This window comes from Equus quagga, chromosome 1 (assembly GCF_021613505.1).
Source record: "Equus quagga isolate Etosha38 chromosome 1, UCLA_HA_Equagga_1.0, whole genome shotgun sequence".
Taxonomy (NCBI): Eukaryota; Metazoa; Chordata; class Mammalia; order Perissodactyla; family Equidae; genus Equus; species Equus quagga.
The window spans coordinates 54,768,502-54,790,155 of NC_060267.1; the positions used below are offsets into that span (position 1 = coordinate 54,768,502).

At 49.5% G+C, this 21,654-nt stretch overlaps 3 protein-coding genes across 9 annotated transcripts in view; 1 reads left to right on the forward strand and 2 right to left on the reverse strand.

The window, feature by feature from the left end:
• The window catches only part of TULP3 (TUB like protein 3), a 61,295-nt gene extending 59,596 nt beyond the window's left edge, over positions 1–1,699 (reverse strand). For all 4 annotated transcript variants that reach the window (XR_006885729.1, XR_006885728.1, XM_046643060.1 and 1 more), the window contains exon 1: positions 1,593–1,699. Coding sequence is in view for 2 of the 4 variants with exons in the window: in XM_046643060.1 (XP_046499016.1) it covers positions 1,593–1,633 (41 nt within the window). In the remaining 2 variants the exon portion in view is untranslated. The remainder of the gene's footprint in view (positions 1–1,592) is intronic.
• Positions 1,700–2,708: 1,009 nt separating this feature from the next.
• Positions 2,709–9,345, reverse strand: RHNO1 (RAD9-HUS1-RAD1 interacting nuclear orphan 1). The gene is made up of 3 exons (XM_046672871.1): positions 9,278–9,345; positions 5,088–5,339; positions 2,709–4,031 (listed from the first exon to the last, which is right to left on the reverse strand). The coding sequence occupies exons 2-3, from the start codon at positions 5,253–5,255 to the stop codon at positions 3,474–3,476; spliced, it is 726 nt and encodes a 241-aa protein (XP_046528827.1). The 5' UTR covers positions 5,256–5,339; positions 9,278–9,345; the 3' UTR covers positions 2,709–3,473.
• Positions 9,346–9,510: 165 nt separating this feature from the next.
• Positions 9,511–21,108, forward strand: FOXM1 (forkhead box M1). Of its 4 annotated transcripts, none has more exons than XM_046656505.1 (9): positions 9,511–9,625; positions 11,443–12,015; positions 12,604–12,749; positions 13,911–14,102; positions 14,964–15,092; positions 15,770–15,814; positions 16,456–16,528; positions 16,715–16,890; positions 19,083–21,108. In XM_046656505.1, the coding sequence occupies exons 2-9, from the start codon at positions 11,490–11,492 to the stop codon at positions 20,106–20,108; spliced, it is 2,313 nt and encodes a 770-aa protein (XP_046512461.1). In that variant the 5' UTR covers positions 9,511–9,625; positions 11,443–11,489; the 3' UTR covers positions 20,109–21,108. The 4 variants fall into 4 exon arrangements, with proteins under 4 accessions (XP_046512461.1, XP_046512548.1, XP_046512635.1 ...); XM_046656592.1 differs by having other exon boundaries at positions 16,459–16,528; XM_046656679.1 differs by having other exon boundaries at positions 11,443–11,991.
• Positions 21,109–21,654: the final 546 nt, after the last annotated feature.

A 21,654-nucleotide genomic window follows, 5' to 3' on the forward strand; every position in this document is an offset into this window, starting at 1 on the left:
TTAACTGAAACCAGAGAAAAGGAAACCATGGATAAGGGGTGACCACTGTACTTCATTGAAAATAAATCTGCCTCATGGTGAAAGATCACATAACTAAAAGAAGAAAAGAAGTTCACAAGAAACTTAGAAGTCAGATGTTATCTTTCACATTGAAGGGTATTAATACCAAAAACTCTACCAATGTATTTCATCAAAACCATTAAAGCCAGAAAAGCAAGAGCTATTCCTCTCTCTCTCAGCAACAAATGAGTTCAGCAGCGCCAGAAGCTGCACTATTATCACCTGCAGCAGGAGAAACACTTGGTGACTCACACATTCCCCTTGGATGTCAATTTTAAAATTAAAGAGCTCGTTTCTTTGGGAAGAAAAAAAGCAGACAAACTTTTAAATTATCCCTTTAAACTTCAGGTCCGATAAATTAAAAACCATGTTGCCTTTTGGTCTCAATTTCAAAGTCAATTCCATTTCTTTTTTCCAAAATCATGAGTCATATCAAACGCCTTGTACCCATGAAATTTACTCCCTGAAATTCATTCAATTAAGATTTATTGAGTGACCACAACTGAACAAACACCATCTGAATTCAACGAAGATGCTGAATTTTAACTTTATCTCCTCCTACCACTTCCATATTTATACTTGTAAACCTAGAATATTTTTCTCTCGACTTAAAAAAAAAAAAAGAGCAGCCAACAAATTTCACAGAGCGCAGCTCTTATGTAGAAACCGAATGAAAGAGAAAAACGGGTGTTCTCTACCCCGACGCCTCCTTCGTGACACTGCTTTTAAATGGTTTAGAATTGTTTACATATCGACTGGTCTAAATATCAGACTAAGTCTTCACACGCTAAATGTTTATTTGCTATGGTAATGGAATAAAAAGTAGGGAATACAGTTAGCGTGCATGATTTACATCCTCAGACAAAGCCAAAGTTTTAAGCCAATGATTTCACACCGCTCCCTATTCACTAGCTAACGAGAAATTGACAGGCTGAGATTTCGGATCGTTTTATTTCCCAGACTCTCCCTCCGGCGGAGGCAGGAGAAAAGGGGCAGGGCGGAGAAAGAGGAGCACCAACAAGGGGCATGGTACGCTGCAAATACGACAGACAATCCTGAATGAGAGAGAATTACTATGAAGCAGACAGCAAAAGAAGACTAGCTTTGCATTTTCAGCCGTCGGACTCTGCCGCAGAACTCAGCACTGCCTGCCAACGCAACGGCATCAGAGCAAATTATTAAACGCCACCCACAACCTTCCGCTCCAACCCCCGGGAAAGACTTGGTCCACCTCCGTGATGACACTGCTCGGCAGCGCGAGGGGCAGGGTAGCGCATGTCGAGCGAGCGAGGCCCACCGAGCGCAGGACGAGCCCTCGAAAGCTCCACGAGTTTCCCAAGCAGGGGTCCGAGCACGAAGCGCCCACCCGGCGCAGGCCGCACAGCCGCCGCTCCCCCGCACGGGGGTCCTCCGCCGCGGGACGCTCCCCGAGCGAGCCCACCGCCCTCTGGCTCCAGAGCTCCCGAGGGACCGCCGCGGTCTCCGTGCCTGCGCCCCGCTCGAGACGAGACCAGCCGCCACCCCTCTCTGACCTGTCCCCGCGGGATCCCAGCCGGCAGCGCGACGCCTCCATCCCCGCCGTTGCGGCGGAGGCAGCCACCGCCCGGCTCGCGACGCCGCCGCTAGGGTGGCAAGCCTGGCCGGCAGCCGGCCCCGCCCCTGGCAACGCACCCCGCACTGTCGCCGCCGCCCATTGGCCCACGTGCCGCCGCCCCCTCCCATTGGCTCCGGCCGCCTGGCGCCGCGGGGGGGTTGCTAAGGGCGGAGGCGCGGCGGTGGGAGGTGCCCGCGCTGAGCGGGGCTGGCGCGGGGCGCGGCGCCGGGAGCGGGCCGAGGCCGGGAGCGTCTCCGCAGCTGGGCGGCCGGTCCGTCCGACCAGCCGCCCGTCCCCGCGCCTCTGCCGCCTGTACCCGGAGCCCACCCGGAGCGCTGCAACGTCGGGACTGTCGCAGCTCTGCCGGCTGCCTCGCAAACCCGTCCCTTCCCTGACACCAGGGCCTTGCTGGAGAGCCCCGCTTGTCCCCTCTCCAGCGGCCACTCCCAGTTGAATGCATCTTTCCTATTGTTACCTGGCCTTGACTCAACGGAACAAAACTCCTTCAGCCTCCCGACTCCAGCCCAAGCTTTTAGAGCATTCCAGACCTTCTCTACGGACTCTCCTGACAATCTTTTCCATTACCTCTCTCTACAGCCTGTGGACTGTCAGCAAACATCCACGTCCCACCTGGAGATCCGCTACGTAAATCTTGTCGCCAGCCATCACTTCCTTCCTCCCCACCGACTTACACAAAGCGTTACGGTCCCCACAAAACATCCCGAGTTACCGCACACTGACTTCAGGCTACAGCATCCCGAGGTCAAAGTTGTTTCCACGTTGGTTTTGAATTCCTAAGAGGCATAGAACTTGGCACAAGCGAGGAGAGCAGAGCCCGGCCCCGCTGGGTCAGCCCCACCCACTGTGTAACCCCGGGCACGGGTCATTATCTGTGCTTCAAATTCCCGTCTGTAAAATAAACAGAATCCCCCCCCCCCATTCATTAAAGCTGAATGAATGGAGTTGAATGAGATGCTATTGGTATTGGGGAAAGGACAATGGAAACATGCTGTTGACTGGCAGTCCTGCATTAATTACAAGGAGTATTCTCTGAAACGTTTCCACATTTATTTACGTACATTCCAAACAGTTACTACAAGAAATCATTTTCCCACCCTATTTAATATTTAGAGATTTCTTCTGTTGGAAGTAAAAGAACACAGCAAACGGAAGTAACACACCTCTGACCCTCCAGCGCCCCTGAGCCACCGTATTCACTGCCACAGGCCTGCTGCCCCCTCCTCCTCTTGGCCTCTCAGCAGATGAGCCAGGTTGCAGAGGCCGCGGCGCAGCTACACAAAGTCACAGAATTTGTTTTGATTTTTTCCATCCATCAGGTCATAGAGGAAGCTGCCACTGAGCCTGACACAGAGTTAGTCCTCAGAAATGTGGCATGAATTAGTTTGAATGAGGTGACTAAAGGATTAACGAGGAGTGGTTAAAGGAAACGATTAAGAAAGGCCTGTGGAGGGGCAGTCAGAAGTAGGGTTCTCTAAAAGCTTTCTGTAACCACTTACTTACATACATTTTAAACAGTTCCCACAAGATATTTTAAAATTTTAAACAGTTAATACAAGAAAAACATGAAGTGAACGGTTTATGACTAAAAACTGTTTATGATATATAAAAAAGCAAATCTGGGAATTGAATTCCCTATGACTCCAGGCCTCTAGTTAAAATATCTTTATGTATTGACGTTATTGGTATTATTTCCATTTTATTCTATTGATGTGCTGTCTTGTGAGCCAGAAAAGTGACTTTAGCAACTCTGAAAACCAGCAATCAATTCCTTGAGATTACTGTTATTTGAGAAATCCAGTTAGTTTTGCACAAGGAACTGGCTTTTGCTCAGCTTCCCTCTCTCCCTGAGGTAAGTGAACAGGTGCCGCCGTCTCCTCCACGTGACCTTTATCCCGTACTTCTCCTCAGGGGTGTCTTGCACCAGAACAGGCCCAGGCTCCGGGCTCATGGGGGTCCTAGGGTGAGGGGAACAGCCTGGAAGGCTGTTTCCTCCCTGATCTGGGTCAATGGGGCGCTCCTTCACAGAAGATGACTCTGGGGTCAGGATATCAGGTGGAATGAACACAAACGGCAAGTTTTGAAGTTCATGTGCTGACAGCTCCCCCCAGCTCTGGGGACTAAGCATTGGAACTAAGGGTCTTCTGGAAGGGTCCTTTCCTGATTGATTGGGGCACTCTCTGGTTAAGGGGATCCCAAGTGCGGCTGAACTGGAAGAAGACTGTGGACTCTCAAATGTTAGATGTGGAAACTTGGAGGTGGTTGGTTTTCGACTTGAATGTCTTGCCTGGTCTCGGTGATGACGTTTCCGCTTGGCTGGGAACCAGCTTTCTGCTGTTGCATCAAACTGAGGTGATACCTAAAGACCAAAAAAAAAAGGTGAGGGGAACCAACAACCAAGTACAAACCCGAGGAAGGCAATTACTCCAATGGCCAGAATCCTAAATGGGGGCCCACTATGGTAATGGACACCAAACAAAAACATCTGTCTAATGGGATATTGATGGAAAGAGATATGAGCTTTGGGCCAGTCATTCAATCTGTCTGGCTTTCACTTTCCTCATGTGTAAGGAAGGGGACAATGCCTCTTCACTTTATCACACCGGACGGCTGCAACTTGTTTAAGTACCTTTAAACTGACGGCAGAGATCAGCAGTCCTACTCCCCACCGATCCCCAGCACCCAGCAGGGTGCCGGGCCCCAGGGAAGGCCCCTGGCAAAGAATGAATGGCCGAATGCAAGAATACTGAGCAAGACCACGTTTGGAAAGCAACTAGCATAGGGCCTGGCACATGATGAGTTCTCAAGAAACGTTCGTTTCTCCTCTCATCCCGAGGATTCTAACATTTAAGTTTCTTCTATGATCGTGAAGCGAGTATCACGGTTCTTCCAAGCCATCCCGAACAAGTTAGTTTATGAAGGACTCTACTCAGAGTTTCTGCTTTTTTCTGGCCCTTTTGCTGTCCTACTTCCCTGACATACAGCAGCCATATTCTCTCCCCAGGGCTTTTAAACTGTCCAAACATGACATATGCCATTCCTGTGGCTGTTCTTCAAGCTCAGTCCATTACACACTATGCAGAGCACTGCGCCAACCGCCTCTCACATGAAGCTCAGGGAACAGCCTCATTTGCACTCGTTCTGCCAGCTCCTGAGTAGTGAAACTCTTATAGTGATCTCTCTCTGAGGAATGGGGGGAAAGACTCCGATCCAACCACACCATGCCTCAGTTTGAACTAAGAAAAGAAGATACGCCGGAGAAGATGGCTGATGATGGACCAAAGAGTACCTTACCTCCCTGTCCCTGCCCCCATGAATCTTCTTATTCTTTGCAGGCCCTGGCTCAAGGGGCAGAAGGGTCAGCATTGTGAGAAGCCTAACAGAGTAGAAGTCAAAGTAAGAATCCATGGCCTACCCAGGAAGTGATGGCGTTGTGGTCAATGGGCTTGCTGGGCACCTGTCTAGTGTGCGTGAGTGGAAGCTGGGGAGATCCATAGTGGTGTTTGGGGCCCTCCAGTGGTTGATGGTGGAATAGCAGCTGGGCTTTCTGGCAACTTTGGCGGCGTTTTCTTCTGGGAGGCATCAAGTGGTGAATAAAGAGCAGTTAGTAACCACATCGTGCTGGTTGTAGTCAGGTCAAGGGAGTGGCTCCAATTCCAACCCATGCCTGCAGAGAAGAAACAAACGGTGGGAGAAAGTAATTCTGATGATTCCCCAGCTTTTCCTCATCCCCTGCCAGCCAGTTCTACTCTCAGCTACCACCCCTACCTCGTGACTGTGGGTGCACAGCTTCCTGTACACACCATCAAGTAAAAACATGTGGTTCACATTCAATGACATTTGCTCAGTGGGCATTTATTGAGCAAGTGTTCAGCACCATGCTGGGCGGTGGGAATTTAAAGATGAATAACCATTTATTCTATGATCGTTTATTGAGTGCCAACCACTTGCAGAAACACAAAGGTCAGACTGTCCCTGCCTTCAAAGAGCTGAGAGTCTAGCAGAGGGAGACAGACAATTAGAACAATGGGAAGAATGCTTCCACTCCTCCCAGGGGAGGCTTTCCAGAGAGGGTGATACCTGACCCGGGTGTGAGGGCTAGGGAAAGCCAAAGGCAGGGCGGGCACCGAGGAGCAGCACGTACAAAGGCAGACGCACGAAGGAGCACTGTGGATTCAGGAAATCACGGACTCCATATAGCTGGACACGGCGTACGGAAGATGAATGGCAAGAATTGAGGCTCGACGGGGAGTCAGGGTCGGGTCAGAAAACCACAGGCTATATGGTTTGGGCGTTAGCCCAGGTGGTCATTGAAGACTTTCAAGCAGAAGGGTATGATCACACTTGGATTTTTTTTAACTTTTTACCCTGGATAATTTTGAACACACACCAAAGTAGCGTGAATACTACAGTCAGCCCCATGTAGCCACCACCTAGCTCCAACCACCATCAACCCATGGCCAATCCTGACCCATCCAGACCCCTATCTACTTCCCTACCCCTGCACTGTTTTGAATAAAATATTATATTCCTAGTTATTATGTCATTCCCATTAACATAACTAATATACATACATACATATATCTTAATATTATCAAATATCCAGAAGGGTTCAAATTTTCAACTGTCTCATAAATGTCATAATTGGTTTTTTGTTTGTGTTTGTCTTTTAGACAGATCATCCTGGCGACAGTGTGAAAGGAGAGACCACGTACCCTGGAAGTAGGGGGACCAGTTTCAGGAGGTTACTGTGTTACCTAAGTGAGAATGATGGGGCCTGAACCCGGGTTGTCAGGGGAGATGGGAGGCTGGAGACAGAGGCAGGGTCAATAGGACCCGCAAAGTAATAAAAAGTCTGAAAAAGTGGCCATTGAACCTAGTAACCAGATCAACTTTAGTAAGAGCTTTGACAAGGGAATGGTGGGACAGAGGTCTGAATGCAATTCGCAGGGAGGTAAACAGGAGGTGCAGCTGAGCATCCTGGAAAGTCACACAACAGGGCAGATTGGCTCCACTATACATTCATAATTCATTCAATCAGTCAACAACAAAAAAGTAACATACTCTGACTGAGGTTACTAAGCAGTGGAGATACAAGTAAAGAAAAAAAGAAGAACAAACTCTCCACCCTTGGGGAACTAAATTTTTAGGGAGAACACAGGTAATAAATACATCTGTTTGTTCATTTATTCATTCAACAAATATTTATTGAGTGCCTACTGTGTGCTAGGCACTGTTCCAGGTGCTGGAAATATCCACCAGAGAACAAAATTAAATCCTTGTTTTCATGGCGCTCACATCCTAGTTGGAAAGTGATAAAAGGAACAGAGAAAAATCAAACAGGATAAGGCATTGAGCTGGGTGCTGTTTCAGACAGAGTTGTCAGGGAAGCCCATGTGAAAAAGTGATACTTGAGCAAAGACCTGAATGAAGAAAGGAGAACAAGCAAACAATAGAAAGATGTGAGTGAAGAATATTCCAGGCGAGGAGAATAGTCAGTGCAAAGACCACAAGGTGGGAAGACATCTGACTCGTTCAAGAAACAGTAAGATCAGCATGGCTGAGCCGGAAAGTAGTGGGAGATGAGAACCAGCTCAAATGACACAGGGCTTTACAGGCAAGGTTAAGGACTCTCGACTTAATTATTCTTAGCGTGATAGGAAGCCACTGAAAGGTTCTGGACAAGGAAGTGACATAATCTGATTTATACTTTCAAAAGGTAAGTCTAGGTGCTTTATGAGAAAAGGTGGGTTGGGGAGAGGCGGATGGAGAAAGGAAGCAGGGAGCCCAGTTAGAGGGCTGCTGTAGGAGTCCCTGGAGAGATGACAGTGGCAGCAACGGCTACAGTGAGAATGTTGAAATTAACCAGCCTCAAAGGACACACGTTGTTCAGCAATCTGACCATGTTTCCTCGATCAACTCGGTTTCCACAAAGATTATCTTAAAACTTTTCCACTTTCTTAAAAAAAACTTCTTAAAACTCCCCTTCTCGATAAATGACCTTACTTCTCACTTCACAAAGAATAAAGGAGACATCAAAGGAAATTCTCTCGTTTTCCAGAAATCAAACATACAAACCCACACAGCCCTGCACCCACCCTCTTTCTCTCTGCTGTAACTAGAGGTCAGTCCCTTTTGCTGTCTAAGGTGCTCTCCTCTCGCTGTGCTTTGGGGCCGTCCTCACTCTGTATACCTTTCTTAGGCAATCATCTGCTCACATCTCAATAGCCACCCAGAAGTAGACGACGTAAGTATTTATATATTCAGCTTAAAATTCTCCATACCCAGGACCCATATATCCCACTGCCTACTTGACAACAGCTAGATGTCTCAAGTGCACCTCAAATTCAATACGTTTAAAACCGACTTCATGAACATTTCCCCTGCACCCCCTCCACTAAAGTGATCATCTTCCAGGGCCCTTGAATGGTATCATCATTCGTCCAGCTATGCAGCCAGAAAGCTTGACATTGGCCTTCCCCTCTCCAACCCAACACCAAGCCCTGTCAATACTCCCTCTTGAACGTCTTCAATAATGCCCCTTTCTCCCCTCTCTCTCTACCTCTCCCCACCCTCCTTCCCTGCCACTCTTCAAGTTCCAACAATTCTGGCCAGGAGAATTGCAGTAACCTAACTGGTCTACCCTAATCCACTCTGGCACCCCCTGCAGAGGGACCTTTTAAAAATGCAAATCTGATCTTGACTCACTACTACGGAAAATGTTTGATTTTTGGATAAGGACAGAACCCCTCAGTTATGGCTAAGGTCCTGCTTCCTCTGGCTCCAGCTTCGTCTCACACCACACTCCGTTGAGGTCTCTTAGCTCAAACCCCTCAGCTATCCTTCAGCCTTTGTCCACAACACGCTTCCTCCTGCCACACAGCGTTTGCACACATTATTCCCTCCGCTTTGAGGGTTTCCCTCCCTTCTTTGCATAAAGGCGTCCGATCTCAGACCAAGCTTTAGTTCATCAGAAAAGTCTTTCCCGACCTATCAAAGTCATCACTGACCTCTAACTTATCACTTCACAACTGTAGTTCTCTATTTGCTTATTTGATTCTTTGAAACGTCTGTGCTCCTCTCCTCCCATCAGGCAAGCTCAGGACAAAGGCTCTCCTCGCCACCGCGTCCTAGCGGGGCCTGGCACACAGTAGGTGCTAGACAAAATCTGCTGGGTAAGTTAATGAATACAGTGCTGCCTTACATAACAGACTGGCTGCGGCGAGGAGACAGATCAGTAGGTGAAGACTCGGAGCGGAGGTGGGGCGTAGGGAGTGGTGTAATTGTTTAAGATGGAGGGAACTCGAGCAAGATTACAAGCTGTCCTCAAAGAACTCTCCGTCCAGTCGGGGGACCAGACGACCGCAGTCGGGGGGAAACGGAGAACAATCTCTCCAATGAGGAAGCCGCCCAGGGTGGACTCGAGGGAGGTGGGGAGATGCCGAGGGGGACGGAGAGCAGTGTCGCCGGGGTCACCCGGAGGCGACTGGGGGCGCAGGAGGGAGCAGGCCGAGGGCCGGCCCCGCATCCCCAGCCGCCCCCGCCGCCCCGCCGGCCCGGGCCCCGACCGCGTCGCCCCTCGAGCCGGCAGCCGCCCGGCCTTACCCGCCTGTGCGCCGCGCCGCTCCTCCCGGCCGCGCCGCGTTTGAGCCCCGAACGCGGAGACAGGGGCCGGCGCCGATTGGCGGCGCGCCGTCACGTGACCGCAACGCTCCGCCGGCGCCAATTTCAAACAGCGGAACAAACTGAAAGCTCCGGTGCCGACCCCACCCCCGGCCCCCGGCCCGCACCCCCTCCCCTCCCGGGATCCCCCGGGGTTCCCCACCCCTCCCGCACCGCTGGGGACCCGGCGGGCCAGGCGCGAGTCCTGCCCGGGGACCCGGCTCGGCCCCAGCTTGGAGGAGCCCGGACCCGCCCTAGGAGCCATAGCCCAGCGGCGGCTGCAGTCGGGAGGTGAGCGGGCCGGAGGCGTGGAGTCCAGGCCGGGCCTTGGCAGAGGCAGGAAGCAAGGTCTCGGGCGCCGAGGTCAGGGGGTCTAGCACCAGGGCGCAGGCAGGAGTGGAGGTCTGGGACCGCACGGGAAGGAGGTCTGAGCGGGGGTGCAAATTTTTTCTACATCCAGCCTCCTAGCCTTATCCTCACTTCTTTCCCAAAGCACCCCTTGGCTGGCCTTCCCTGGAAGTTTGACCTCTGCACCGTGCCCGCTGTCTTGGGAGGGCCAGCGTGGCAGACTGTGGCTGGGATGAAGATTGAGCTCATTCTGCATTAAATCAAAGACAAACCTGCCCACACACTCCCCTGCTCCCAGGTGCTCTCACCACTCTGCAACACTACCTCCACTCCACCCTTTTACAGAGCTCTTTTCCTGGTTCTTGAGAACCCGCTGAAGTTCCCCTGATCGGGATGGGGATGGGGTCAGAGGAGTCACTCTGGAAGTCTCCTGGGCTAGATAAAGTGTTCGCAATGATAGGAAAGAGGCTGGTCAGAGAGTGGAGAGGAAAATTAAGCCTTGGACCAGGAAGATATCTTTTGGGGGTGGGGAGGGAATAATAGTATCTACTGACTGATGGGGGGAGGGAGGGAGGCCTGAAGAGATAGGAGGTAGAAGTAAAACTGAGATTTGAAGGTAGAGGAAACCTAGATATAAAGGAAAGGGAGGAGGCAGGGTGGGGAGGGCCTGTGAACTCTGAGCAGACGGCAAGTGTCATATGAGTGTGACAGTCACTTTTAGGGAGATAGCAGATGTCCTAAAAAAGAGACAGCCCATTCCTCTGTCAAAGTACCTCTAAATGGCATTACACAATTTTACATAATGGTTGAGTATTCCATGTATCTATTAAAATCAACAAAGCACAATTTTTTTACAGCTAAAACTTTTCCTTAACATTACAATACCACTGTAGCATACTGGTGATAGCACATTCATTAGTCAGGAGATAGGGATTATGGTCTTGGTTCTGGAAGAGAAATTAAGTAATACAGTAACTAACGTGCTTAGAAAGTTAAATTATGAATAAGCACATGCAAGTACTAAAATGTCACTATATAAATATTTTGCAGATTGTGAAAGAAAAATGTACTTTTTTGAATCAATGCCAGGATAATAGCGAAACGTGAACTGAATGGCGCTGCTTAGCACTACGCAGTGCACAACCTGCACGACTTTACTTGGGCCTTGAATAGAGCGGTTTCCCTTTTATCTGAGATCTTGTGAACTGAGAGATGATTTCTTCAGCGATGGGGCAACAGTGCAGTAGTACAATCTGCCTTTCTCCTGTGATTCTACTCACACTGACTCTTATTTGTAAACTAAGATGATATAAAAATATGAGGGCTCTGTTCTAGAATGGATTATGGGATCAGAGTCTTGTCAGGACTCCTAATTGCCAAACGTCCTCCTGTTCCAGATTGCTAGCCAGTCACGGCAAGTGATCTGTGTTATAGCAGGCGGGAGGCGGGAATAGAGATTCCCACATTTTTATAACTGTCCCACTTGTTTCTGTAGCCAAACATTCTTAAGAGTCCAGAAGACCTTTGGCTGTGTTGACCTACATTCAACCCAACCCCGCTTTCCCCCTTTGAATTGCTTGTTTGCTTCAATTTTAGCTTTCTTTTGTCAGTAGAACTCATCTCCTTATTGTCTGAGGTGTCTCAGGGGGCCGGTGGGCTCGTGCTTCTGGTCCTAGGTAGAGGAACGCGTCTCTCTCTAACAGAACCTCCTTCTCAGCCTAACAAATCTCTGACATTCTGCTCCTCCTTGTACTTCCCAGAGTCCATGTTTGTGGTTCTCAATGGAGAGTGAAAGCACAGATTCATAATGAGAACCAGCCCCCGTCGGCCACTGATTCTCAAAAGACGGAGGCCGCCCCTTCCTGTGCAAAATGCCCCGTGTGAAACATCAGAAGAGGAGCCCAGGAAGCCCCCTGCCCAACAAGAGCCTGGTCAAGCGCAGGCCTCCAAGGAGGTGGCAGAGCCCAACTCTTGCAAGTTTCCAGCTGGGATCAAGATTATTAATCACCCTACCATGCCCAATACCCAAGTGGTGGCCATCCCCAATAATGCCGATATCCAGAGCATCATCACAGCATTGACCGCCAAAGGAAAAGAGAGTGGCAGCAGTGGGCCGAATAAATTCATCCTCATCAGCTGTGGGGGAGCCCCTACTCACCCTCCAGGACCCCAGCCTCAAGCCCAAACCAGCAATGATCCCAAAAGGACAAAAGTGATCACCGAGACCCTGGGACCAAAGCCTGCAGCTAGGGATGTCAATCCTCCTAGACCACCTGGAGCGCTTCCTGGGCAGAGATGGGACAGCGGTGGTATGTGGTCTGGAGGTCAAAGGGGTGAGGACCCCAGGCTTTCCCCTCTGGTGGCAAGGACTGCTGTCCATAATGTTGATACTTACAACAGACAGGTGTCTAGCCCAGACCAGGGGACAGTCTTGTCTTTCTTCATCCTGAAACCCTGACCCAAATCCTTTGGGCACTGTCAAAAGTGTTGCAGTTATAATTTAGCGTATCTTTTGCCTTGTTTATATTGGAAAAGGATTTGTTTATTGTTTCTGTTTATCCTTCCCATTGACCAAATAAGGAAGTAAGAATCTTTCTTCATCTTGATAAAGCAGAAAACTGAAGCATGAGGCGGAAAAGCGAATTTCTTTGTGCAGATGATAACTCTTCTGTGAGGTTGCCTTGACTGATCTCTAAGGCTCAGTCTGGCTCAGATTGAAAGGCAACTTGATCTATGCTCCTGAATTTTTCCTGAATTTCATAATGGGGGAGAATACCTGAGGGCTGCAACCGATTCTGCATGTGTTCCTTGTCCCTAAGGGTGGGGGTCTTGGAGAGGTGACCCCTAACCACCAATATTGATGGGCCTGTTGGGCATCAGATCAGGCAGCTAAGTGGCATCTTGGATTGTTTCCCCTCTAGCTGGCGGTGAGGCAGCAGGCTGCACTCTCGACAGCAGCTTGACCAACATCCAGTGGCTTGGGAAGATGAGTTCTGATGGGCTGGGCTCCTGCAGCATCAAGCAAGAGGAGAAGGAGAATTGCCACTTGGAGCAAAGTCAGATTAAGGTGAGCTCTTCTGTGACGCACTAGGGACATCCTCTGGTGCAGGGAATTTCTAAGACAGGGAATGGACTAAGTGGCCTGTGGAGCAGAATTTCTAGGTTCTGGTGTTAGCACTTATGCACTAATTCTGTGTAACTTTTGAGCTACCTTCCTGTCTGGGATCTTTCTCCCCACATCTGTGAAATTTCCTTGAGGGCAGATTCCTCTTGCTCTCTGTATTCTGTCAGCACTGACTTTAGTACTCTGCCATAGGTAGGTACTTAGTAGGTATTCAGGAAAACGTGAAGAAGTCTTAGTTTGGAAAGCAACTTGAACTTTAAAGAGGCATTCCACAGTATGAAAGGAATACAGCATTTTTAACAGGATAGTTTTATTAGAAGATATATTAATATCAAATAAAGTGAGTTAGATGTGAATTTTAAATACTTTCCCAGCAATCAGAATTGATTTGACCCAATCGTGTGGCCTGGCTTGTTTTTCACAGTTGCCACACACCTAGATTCTGCTGTATATACCTTTTAATCATTCATTCAACAGCCTTTAAAAGTGAGTTACATGGACATGTACATAAGTAAAAATCAAGCTGTTCTTAAAACTTGTGCACTTTATAAAGTTACAGCTCAATTTTTTTAAATGTGAATGATCAGATCTTTGCCTAAGACTTAGCCAGACGTGTGCTTTGCAGACATTTGTGTCTTACTCTTGGGAATAGTTCTCTCATACAAACGTTGAAAGGAGTTGGGTTTATGCACATGTGCATCAGGAGTAGGAATCAGACTAAGACCCAGGTGTGAAAAATGGGTATGGTTTTCGTATAAAATCAGTGCTTTAAGAATCATAATATATACCCAAAGTTTTCTGAGAGGTTTCAGTTTGCAAAGACTGGACTTCTGCTTATTATTGGGCAGTATCTTCAAGAAAATGAATGATAGAGCAGTGGTTCCACATTGTCTAGGGACTGGACTAGATCATCTCTAAGACCCTTCCTAATCCTTAAATTTTATTTTATGGCATAGTGGTCTCGATGAGTTTGTTTTTAGCATGATTCCATGGGATAAAAGGTTTCTCTAGGGGATGTTGTTCAAGGTGGGGCCAGGGGAAGTCTCATGAACTCTTCCATGTCATTCCCTTGTCTCTTTCCCTTTGGCTTCTCCTAACCCTCAGGTTGAGGAGTCGCCGGGAGCATCAGCATCCTGGCAGGACTCCATGTCTGAGCGGCCGCCATACTCTTACATGGCCATGATACAATTCGCCATCAACAGTACCGAGAGGAAGCGCATGACCTTGAAAGACATCTACACTTGGATTGAGGACCACTTCCCTTATTTTAAGCACATTGCCAAGCCAGGCTGGAAGGTACTATGTTCTTTAACAAGCAGTCGAGGTCGCTGTGGCCCGCCAGTTTGTCTGCACTGGCTTGCGGCGGTCTATGTGCGGTGCTCTGAGGGAGCGGTTAAATGCAAAGGATGCTAGAACTATAACAATGGTATCTTTTGGATTGTGACTCAATCCTGCTGAATCCAGATAAAATCATCCGAAAGAGCGCTGCCACCACTTCATCCGTCGTTACCCAAGGTTTATGGAGATTCTTCAGCGTAGCACTAAGCCCACTTGTGCCACATTGAACAGCAGCTGGAGTGACTAAGTAGCTTTATGAAAAAATCTTAATGAAAAAGAAACGCTGTCTGTGAGCCTCATGACCCAAGATTCACCTCCTGTAATGTCACACATCATCTCTAGAAGGCAGGGATTCTCTCTTCCTTTTATTCCCGGGGACACTGAGATACTGGGAGTCATCGTAGCTCACACTACACTGTCAGAGCCACACTTAGGTCTTCTGACAGACACTCAATTCCAAGCCAAGGTTTTTCTGTTTTGTTTTCCCCACAGTAGAACTCTTAACTTCACACACATACCTCAACTAAATTTCCTAGTTTCTTGATTTCTTAACCCACCGCTCTTGCTATTGATTATTGCTTTACAGTCTCACTCCAATTTCCTAGCCCCTGACAGCTATCTAGGTCTTTTCTTTATCACCAACCTGAGAAATGGCACCCGTCCTTATCCTCATTGGCTAGATGGGTTTGTGGCTCCGGGTGCCGGCTCTGCAGTGTGGAGTGTCAGGAAGAAAGTTGCCAATAGGCAAGGTTGAAACACCAAAGGTGATGTTTCTGAAGCTAAAGTACCTGACAACCGGTTGTCTTTCTCTCCTTTCAGAATTCCATTCGCCACAACCTTTCTCTCCATGACATGTTTGTTCGGGAGACATCTGCCAATGGCAAGGTCTCCTTTTGGACCATTCACCCCAGTGCCAATCGCTACTTGACATTGGACCAGGTGTTTAAGGTGAGCGTCCTGGTCTCATCTCAAGAGGGCCGGAGCTGGAGGTCATAATATCCATCTCAGAGGGAAACAAATCCTCCTGTGATGATCTTACATGATCAGGGCAGAGAGAGAAGCCAGCCAGCCTAGGTGATTTGCATAAAACTCGCTGAATTAGGTATAGTTGACAGACTCCAAATGGCACACTGACGGGCCATGCCAGGCCATGGAGAGCACAGCTCTGGTCCAAATAGAGGACTTCCCGGGGCAGTGCTTCCCTAACTGCCTTGTGGATAAGAATTGCCTGGGATGCTTGTTGAAATACAGCCCCCTAGGCCCTCTCTTGGGGCTTCTGACCCAGTGGGTCTGGGATGACCCAGCAATAAGTATTTTTAAGAAGTGTCTCAGCTGATTCTTGCAGAAAGTGTCTGGAAAAGCTTGTTCTAAAAAAACCCTGTGTTAGGCTGGAGACCAGAAACTGAGCCACCAGAGCGTCTGTTCAGAATGATTGTTTGGGGATTTCAGAGTGCCCACAGGCTGCTGGTAGCCACAGCCGCTCTCCTGGGAGGGACATTTCTCCAGGGCGACCCTCAGCATCAGTCAGGAATAGGTATTTTTCCCAGGTCAGATTTCTGGTCAGACTGACCACGCTGGTGGTAACTTCATCTCATTTCTCTCCCACAATGCCTGACCGCCACCAGCCACTGGACCCAGGGTCTCCACAATCGCCCGAGCACTTGGAATCAGTAAGGTTCTTTCCCTCTGGCTCGGGGCTTGGCCTTGTCTTCCTTTCACTGCTCAGCATGGCTTTAGTGGACAGGGATAAGGCAGGAAGCAGGGGAAGGGAGCCTGTGGCCTCTGCCAGCCCTAAACATGGGGCAGCCTGAGCTGCTGGGAGTGAGCAGTTTATGACCGCACCTCACCTCCCCAGGAGCAGGGCTCACACCCACTTCTCCCCCTGCCACGGGCATCGTGAAGGTGCCCTGAGCAGAGGAGGGCGTGGCGGGGACACGCCCTGGGCTTGGTGCTGCGAGACAGCAACCACGAATGCATGGCACAGGCCTCGCAGGCGGCAGTCTCCTCTCACTTTTCTACCTGGTTTTCTTTGCCACTCATAGAGCCACATGCTTTAGCATCCCCTGGGGGTGGTGAGGACACATGGATGAGGCGGTAGGGCCGTCCTGCCATCATACGTCTGAGTGCCGGCCACCTTTTCCCACTAACAAGGCTCTGGAGACAGTGCTCACCTGCATCCACACCCCAAACCGGCTTTTTCTTTCTGGGCTGTCAGTTAGCTCAGTGCCCAGTACCAGAGCGGCTGGTGGGTTCTCCTGCCTCCTCCCCTGCCTTATTAACCCAGGTTTCTTTCTCTCCCCACCTGCACAAGCAGCAGCAGAAACGACCCAATCCTGAGCTCCGCCGGAACGTGACCATCAAAACTGAACTCCCACTGGGCGCACGTTAGTATGGGAGAGCGGGCCTCAGGCCTCGTCCTTGTTCTGGGGGCATGGCTTTAGGGAGTCAGACTCCGGGATTCTGGCCCAGCTCAAAGGGATCTGAGCCCAGAAAAGGAGAGCAAAGCTCCTGGGATTGAGAAGGGGCGTGTCCCCGGACCCCTGCTCCTCATCTCTCCCGTTTCTTCCCAGGGCGGAAGATGAAGCCACTGCTACCACGAGTCAGCTCATACCTGGTGCCCATCCAGTTCCCGGTGAACCAGTCACTGGTGCTGCAGCCCTCGGTAAAGGTGCCATTGCCCCTGGCAGCTTCACTCATGAGCTCAGAGCTTGCCCGCCATAGCAAGCGAGTCCGCATTGCCCCCAAGGTAAGTGGCTTCTGTTTTTCTCTGAGGATTAAAAGTGTTGGATCTACAACGTGCAGAGTACTCTGCTAAGTGTTCCTTGAGAAGCTTATAAATCTAGTTGGCTAGACAAGGCATAAATACATAGGAAAATTTAAGAGCATTTTAAGAGCTAAAAAGGAATTTGCATTACAACGTAAGTGGTGTCAGATGGCCCATAAATACCTGATGAGTTTGTAAGAATTCGGATGAGGGTGATTCCAGTAGATGGGCTGGGTTGGTTAAAGAAGAGTTCACAAGGGAAGTGGGTTTTAGAAAGAAGTAGGTTTGGGTAAGCAAACAGGTGTGGAGAGAGCATTCTCACGCTGATACCACGAGGCAGGAAATGCCAGTTAGTACCATAACAGTAGAGTGATTGGCCCAGGCTAACTTGGGTTTCTCAGCCTCCAAACTATTGACATTTAGGGCAGGCTAACTCTTCGGGGGTGGGGGGCATGGGGGGTGCTGTCCTGTGCACTGAAGGCTATCTAGCAGCATCCCTCGTCTCTCCCCGCCAAATGCCAGGAGCACGCCACCATGGTGACAATGAAAACGTCTCCAGATGTGGCCAAATGTCTCCTGGGGGAGGGGGGGAATCATCCCTGGGTGAGCATCAGTGGTCTACCTGGAGGGGAAGGTGTGGAGGGTAAGTTAAGACCATATGGTGATGGGCTTGACCCTGCAGAGAAGAGTTTGTGAGCAGCAGCTGACCTGTAACAAAGTAGAGGATAGGACCCCCTGGCCCCCTCAGTGAGATGGAAGTACCTGGGCTCTGGAGTTTAGAAAGACATGAGTTTGCTTTTATTTTCTTTATTTAAAAAACATATTTTAAATATACATACCACCATATATAATTTTACATAAATGCGTGGATGTGACTGTAGCATGTGTACTATTTTGTTTTAATGCAGTCTTTTTTTCCCCCTTTTCTTCTTTTTTGCCTCCCTTCCCCTCACCTTCACCCAGTCCCCCCTGCTCCCCATGATAACCCATGTTGACAGTTCAGTATGCATTCTCCGTATTTTATCCACGCTCTTAGTGTAATATACATATGTACATAGTCATAGCCATTTTATATACACATGCAACGCACAGACCATGGAAAGTGGCATCGTATTACACACACTTTTCTGCCTCATGGAAGTTCTTCCAAGTCACTTGGCAGAGCTCTCGGTCATTGTTTTTTAATAGCCACATGATATTCTGTGGTGTGGCTATGCCGTAAATTTTCCAACCATTCCACTTTTATAGGCACATTTTGTTTCTAGTTTTTTTGCCCTATGAACAACATTGCAATAAATATCTTTGCAAGTATCTTTCTTAATAGTGCTTTTGCTTCTATGAGATAGAGTCCCAGACATGAGATTGCTGAGTGGAAAGGTATTTTAAATCTTACTAAATATTGCTAGATTGGTTTCCAAAAAATCTGTGATAATTCACATTTCCACCAGCAATATGTGGTAAGACCTATATCTTTGCCGGGAATTGGTATTATTAGTCTTTTAAATATTTGCCCATCTACTGTATATAAATGATTTCTCCTTGTTTCATTTTATCATTCTTTGCTTATCAATAAGTGAGCACCCTCTCATTACGTTTGGTCACTTGGAATTTATGAGATGCTTATTTATGGACATTGCCCATCTTTCTATAAGGTTTTGTTAATAATTTGTGAGTTTGTTATTAAAATATTAACCTCTGTCTTTTATGCCAAAGATATTTTTTTACTTCTGTTGTTTGTTTCTTAACTTCGTTGATGGTATCTCTTGCCACAGTGAGATTTTAAATTTTTATATAGTCAAATATGTCTCTCTTCTCTTTTACAGCTTCTGGGTTTCCAGTCTTGGTTAAGAAGGTCACCCCCACCCTCAGATTGTACATGTAGTCTCCTAGATTCTCTTTCAGGATTCGTATGGTTTTAATTTTTCTGTTTACATCTTTGTATATGGTATAAAATAGACAATTTTATTTTCTCTGTCTTTTACCCCTGGAATTGAACTACCATCTTCATCATATATTCTCATATTAAATAGTTTTTAAGACTTAAAAAAGACAAAAAAGAGGATCAGTACCAGCATGTCACTTATCTTTGTCATGCTCTTGTGCCCCGCCTGTGACTGGGTTCACTCGCAAGGCCGTGAGAGCTCCCTTTCACCTCATCCCTGCTTCCCTTTCAGGTGCTGCTGGCTGATGAGGGGGTAGCCCCTCTGCCCACCGCAGGACCAGTGAAAGAGGAGGGACTCCTGCTGGGAGAAGGGCTGTCTCCTCTGCTTCCGGTTCAGTCCATCAAGGAGGAAGAAATCCAGCCTGGGGAGGAAACACTGCACTTAGGGAGACCCATCAAAGTAGAGAGCCCGCCCCTGGAAGAGTGGCCCTCGCCGTGCCCATCTGTCAAAGAGGAACTGTCTCACTCCTGGGAAGATTCGTCCCACTCTCCCACCCCAAGGGCCAAGAAGTCCTACAGTGGGCTCAAGTCCCCAGCCCGGTGTGTCTCTGAAATGCTGGTGATTAAGCGAAGGGAGAGGAGGGAGATGAGCCGGTCCCGAAGGAAACAGCATCTACTGCCTCCCTGTCCGGACGAGCCCGAGCTGCTCTTCTCCGAGGGCCCCGGGACTTCCCGACAAGCCCCAGAGTCTGCTCTCCCGGCAGAGTCCTCCGAGCCTGCCTCTCAGCTGGGCTACTCCCAGGAGGAGGGAGGACCTTTTAAGACACCCAGTAAGGAGACGCTGCCCATCTCCTCCACCCCGAGCAAGTCTGTCCTCCCCATGACCCCCGAATCCTGGAGGCTCACACCCCCAGCCAAAGTGCGGGGGCTAGATTTCAGCCCAGTCCGGACCCCCCAGAGTGCCTTTGGCCCCCTGCCTGACTCCCTGGGGCTGACAGATCTCAGCACCACCCCACTGAAAAGTATCCCTCTCTTTGACTCACCCCGAGAGCTCCTCAATTCTGAGCCCTTTGACCTCACCTCTGACCCCTTCTGCAGCTGCTCCCCCTCACATATGGAAGTCCCCAAGCCAGGCTCTCCTGAGCCACAGGTTGCCAGCCTTTCAGCCAACCGTTCTCTGACAGAAGGCCTGGTTCTAGATACAATGAATGACAGCCTCAGTAAGATCCTGCTGGACATCAGCTTCCCTGGCCTGGAGGAGGACCCACTGGGCCCTGACGGTGTCAGCTGGGCTCAGTTCATTCCCGAGCTGCGGTAGAGACGTGACCTTGCCCTCGCTGCTTAAGCTGTCCACTCTGGTGCTCGTGTGGCTGGGCTGTCCGAGTCCTCTGAGTGGGAACAGCAGGCAGGGGCCGTCCACTCCACTGGCCCCATTGTGCCTGGTTATGCCGAGGCAGATGCCACACCATAGCTGCCACTGGGCACTCTGCGAGCAGCGAGGTCCTGGTGACCAATCTGTGCCACCCTATGCTCCCCGAGAGAATCTGACCCCTCACGCTCCCTGCTGGGAACTGAAGGGTGGGAACAGCAAAGACAAGGGTGAAAAGAGATTAGGAGCTCCCCAAACTGCTTGCATCTGTGCTTAGCAGTCTCCCACCTTCCCTGCTTCTTGTAGGGTGGCCCTTGTAAATAGTGTATATTCTCCAAATTATCCTCTAATTATAAATGTAAGCTTATTTCCTTAGATCATTATTTAGAGACTGCCAGAAGGTGGGTAGGATGACAAGGGGTTTCAGTTTGCTTCTGTTCCTTGCTTTGAGTTCCTAGAGAAGGGAGGACCTGCAGTGCATGGTTTCTTCCAGGCCCAAGGTACCCGCCTCAAGAGTTCTTTACTCTAGGCACCCAGACAAGTGGGTCTGCTTCCAGGGTCCCTCTTAGGACCCCTCCTACCCACCTCCCCGTGTTTCCAAGTCAGCTTTCCTGCAAGAAGAAATCCTGGTGAAAAGGGCTCTTGTAATGGGTCAAGAGTTGAATTTGGGGTGGGGGAACGGGTGCATCTGAAGCAGAGTGTGGGTCCCAGATGTATGCCCATGAGATGTTTCTCTGATAACGTCCCTAATCATGCCAGAGAGACTAGCATTGATGAGAACTTGGCCCGAGGCTTGAGGAGGCTGGAAGGGCCCTGATCTGCCTGGCTTCCTTAGCTTGCACCTCAGCTTTGCAAAGAGCCACCTAGGCCCCAGCTGACTGCATGCGTGTGAGTCAGCTCCAGAACACTACTGTAGCTACCTACTCAATAAAGTCCAGGGTGGACATGCTGGTGTCTGTCATGTGTTGCTGTTTGGTCCCTAAGGCATAAGGAGGGGTTGGAAAAGAAAGTGGGTGATGATGAAGATGGTGGTAATGAGGGAAAGGCAGGGCACTTGAAAGAGAGTGCGAAGGGCTTTAGCTTGGTCCCACCTGCAGAGGCACACATCCTTTCTGACACAGACAGTGGCAGTTTTTCCAATGCTGGTTCTGCACAGCTGACCTCTTTTTGGGACCTCTGCACCTGCTGGTTACCTTAGGCCTTTTAGAGCTCCCCAATAAGGGAAGGCCGACACGGGTAGACCTCCCCCACCACCCCTGAACTTTGGGGAAGGATGAGTCCAGTTACAGGGGCCTCATGACCACCTCCGTGCCCACCCCAAGGCCGGGAAGCCAGTCTACGCTGCTTTGCTCCCCCTGCCTCTTAGGCAAGTCCCTCTCCAGAAGCAGCTCCCATTACCATCTTTTGCAGTCACAACTTAGGAGTCCTATTCCCTGCCTGCCTCACCTGAAAGATGGCTGGGGCCCAAGGGACTAATGAGCCCTCCCAGAGAGAG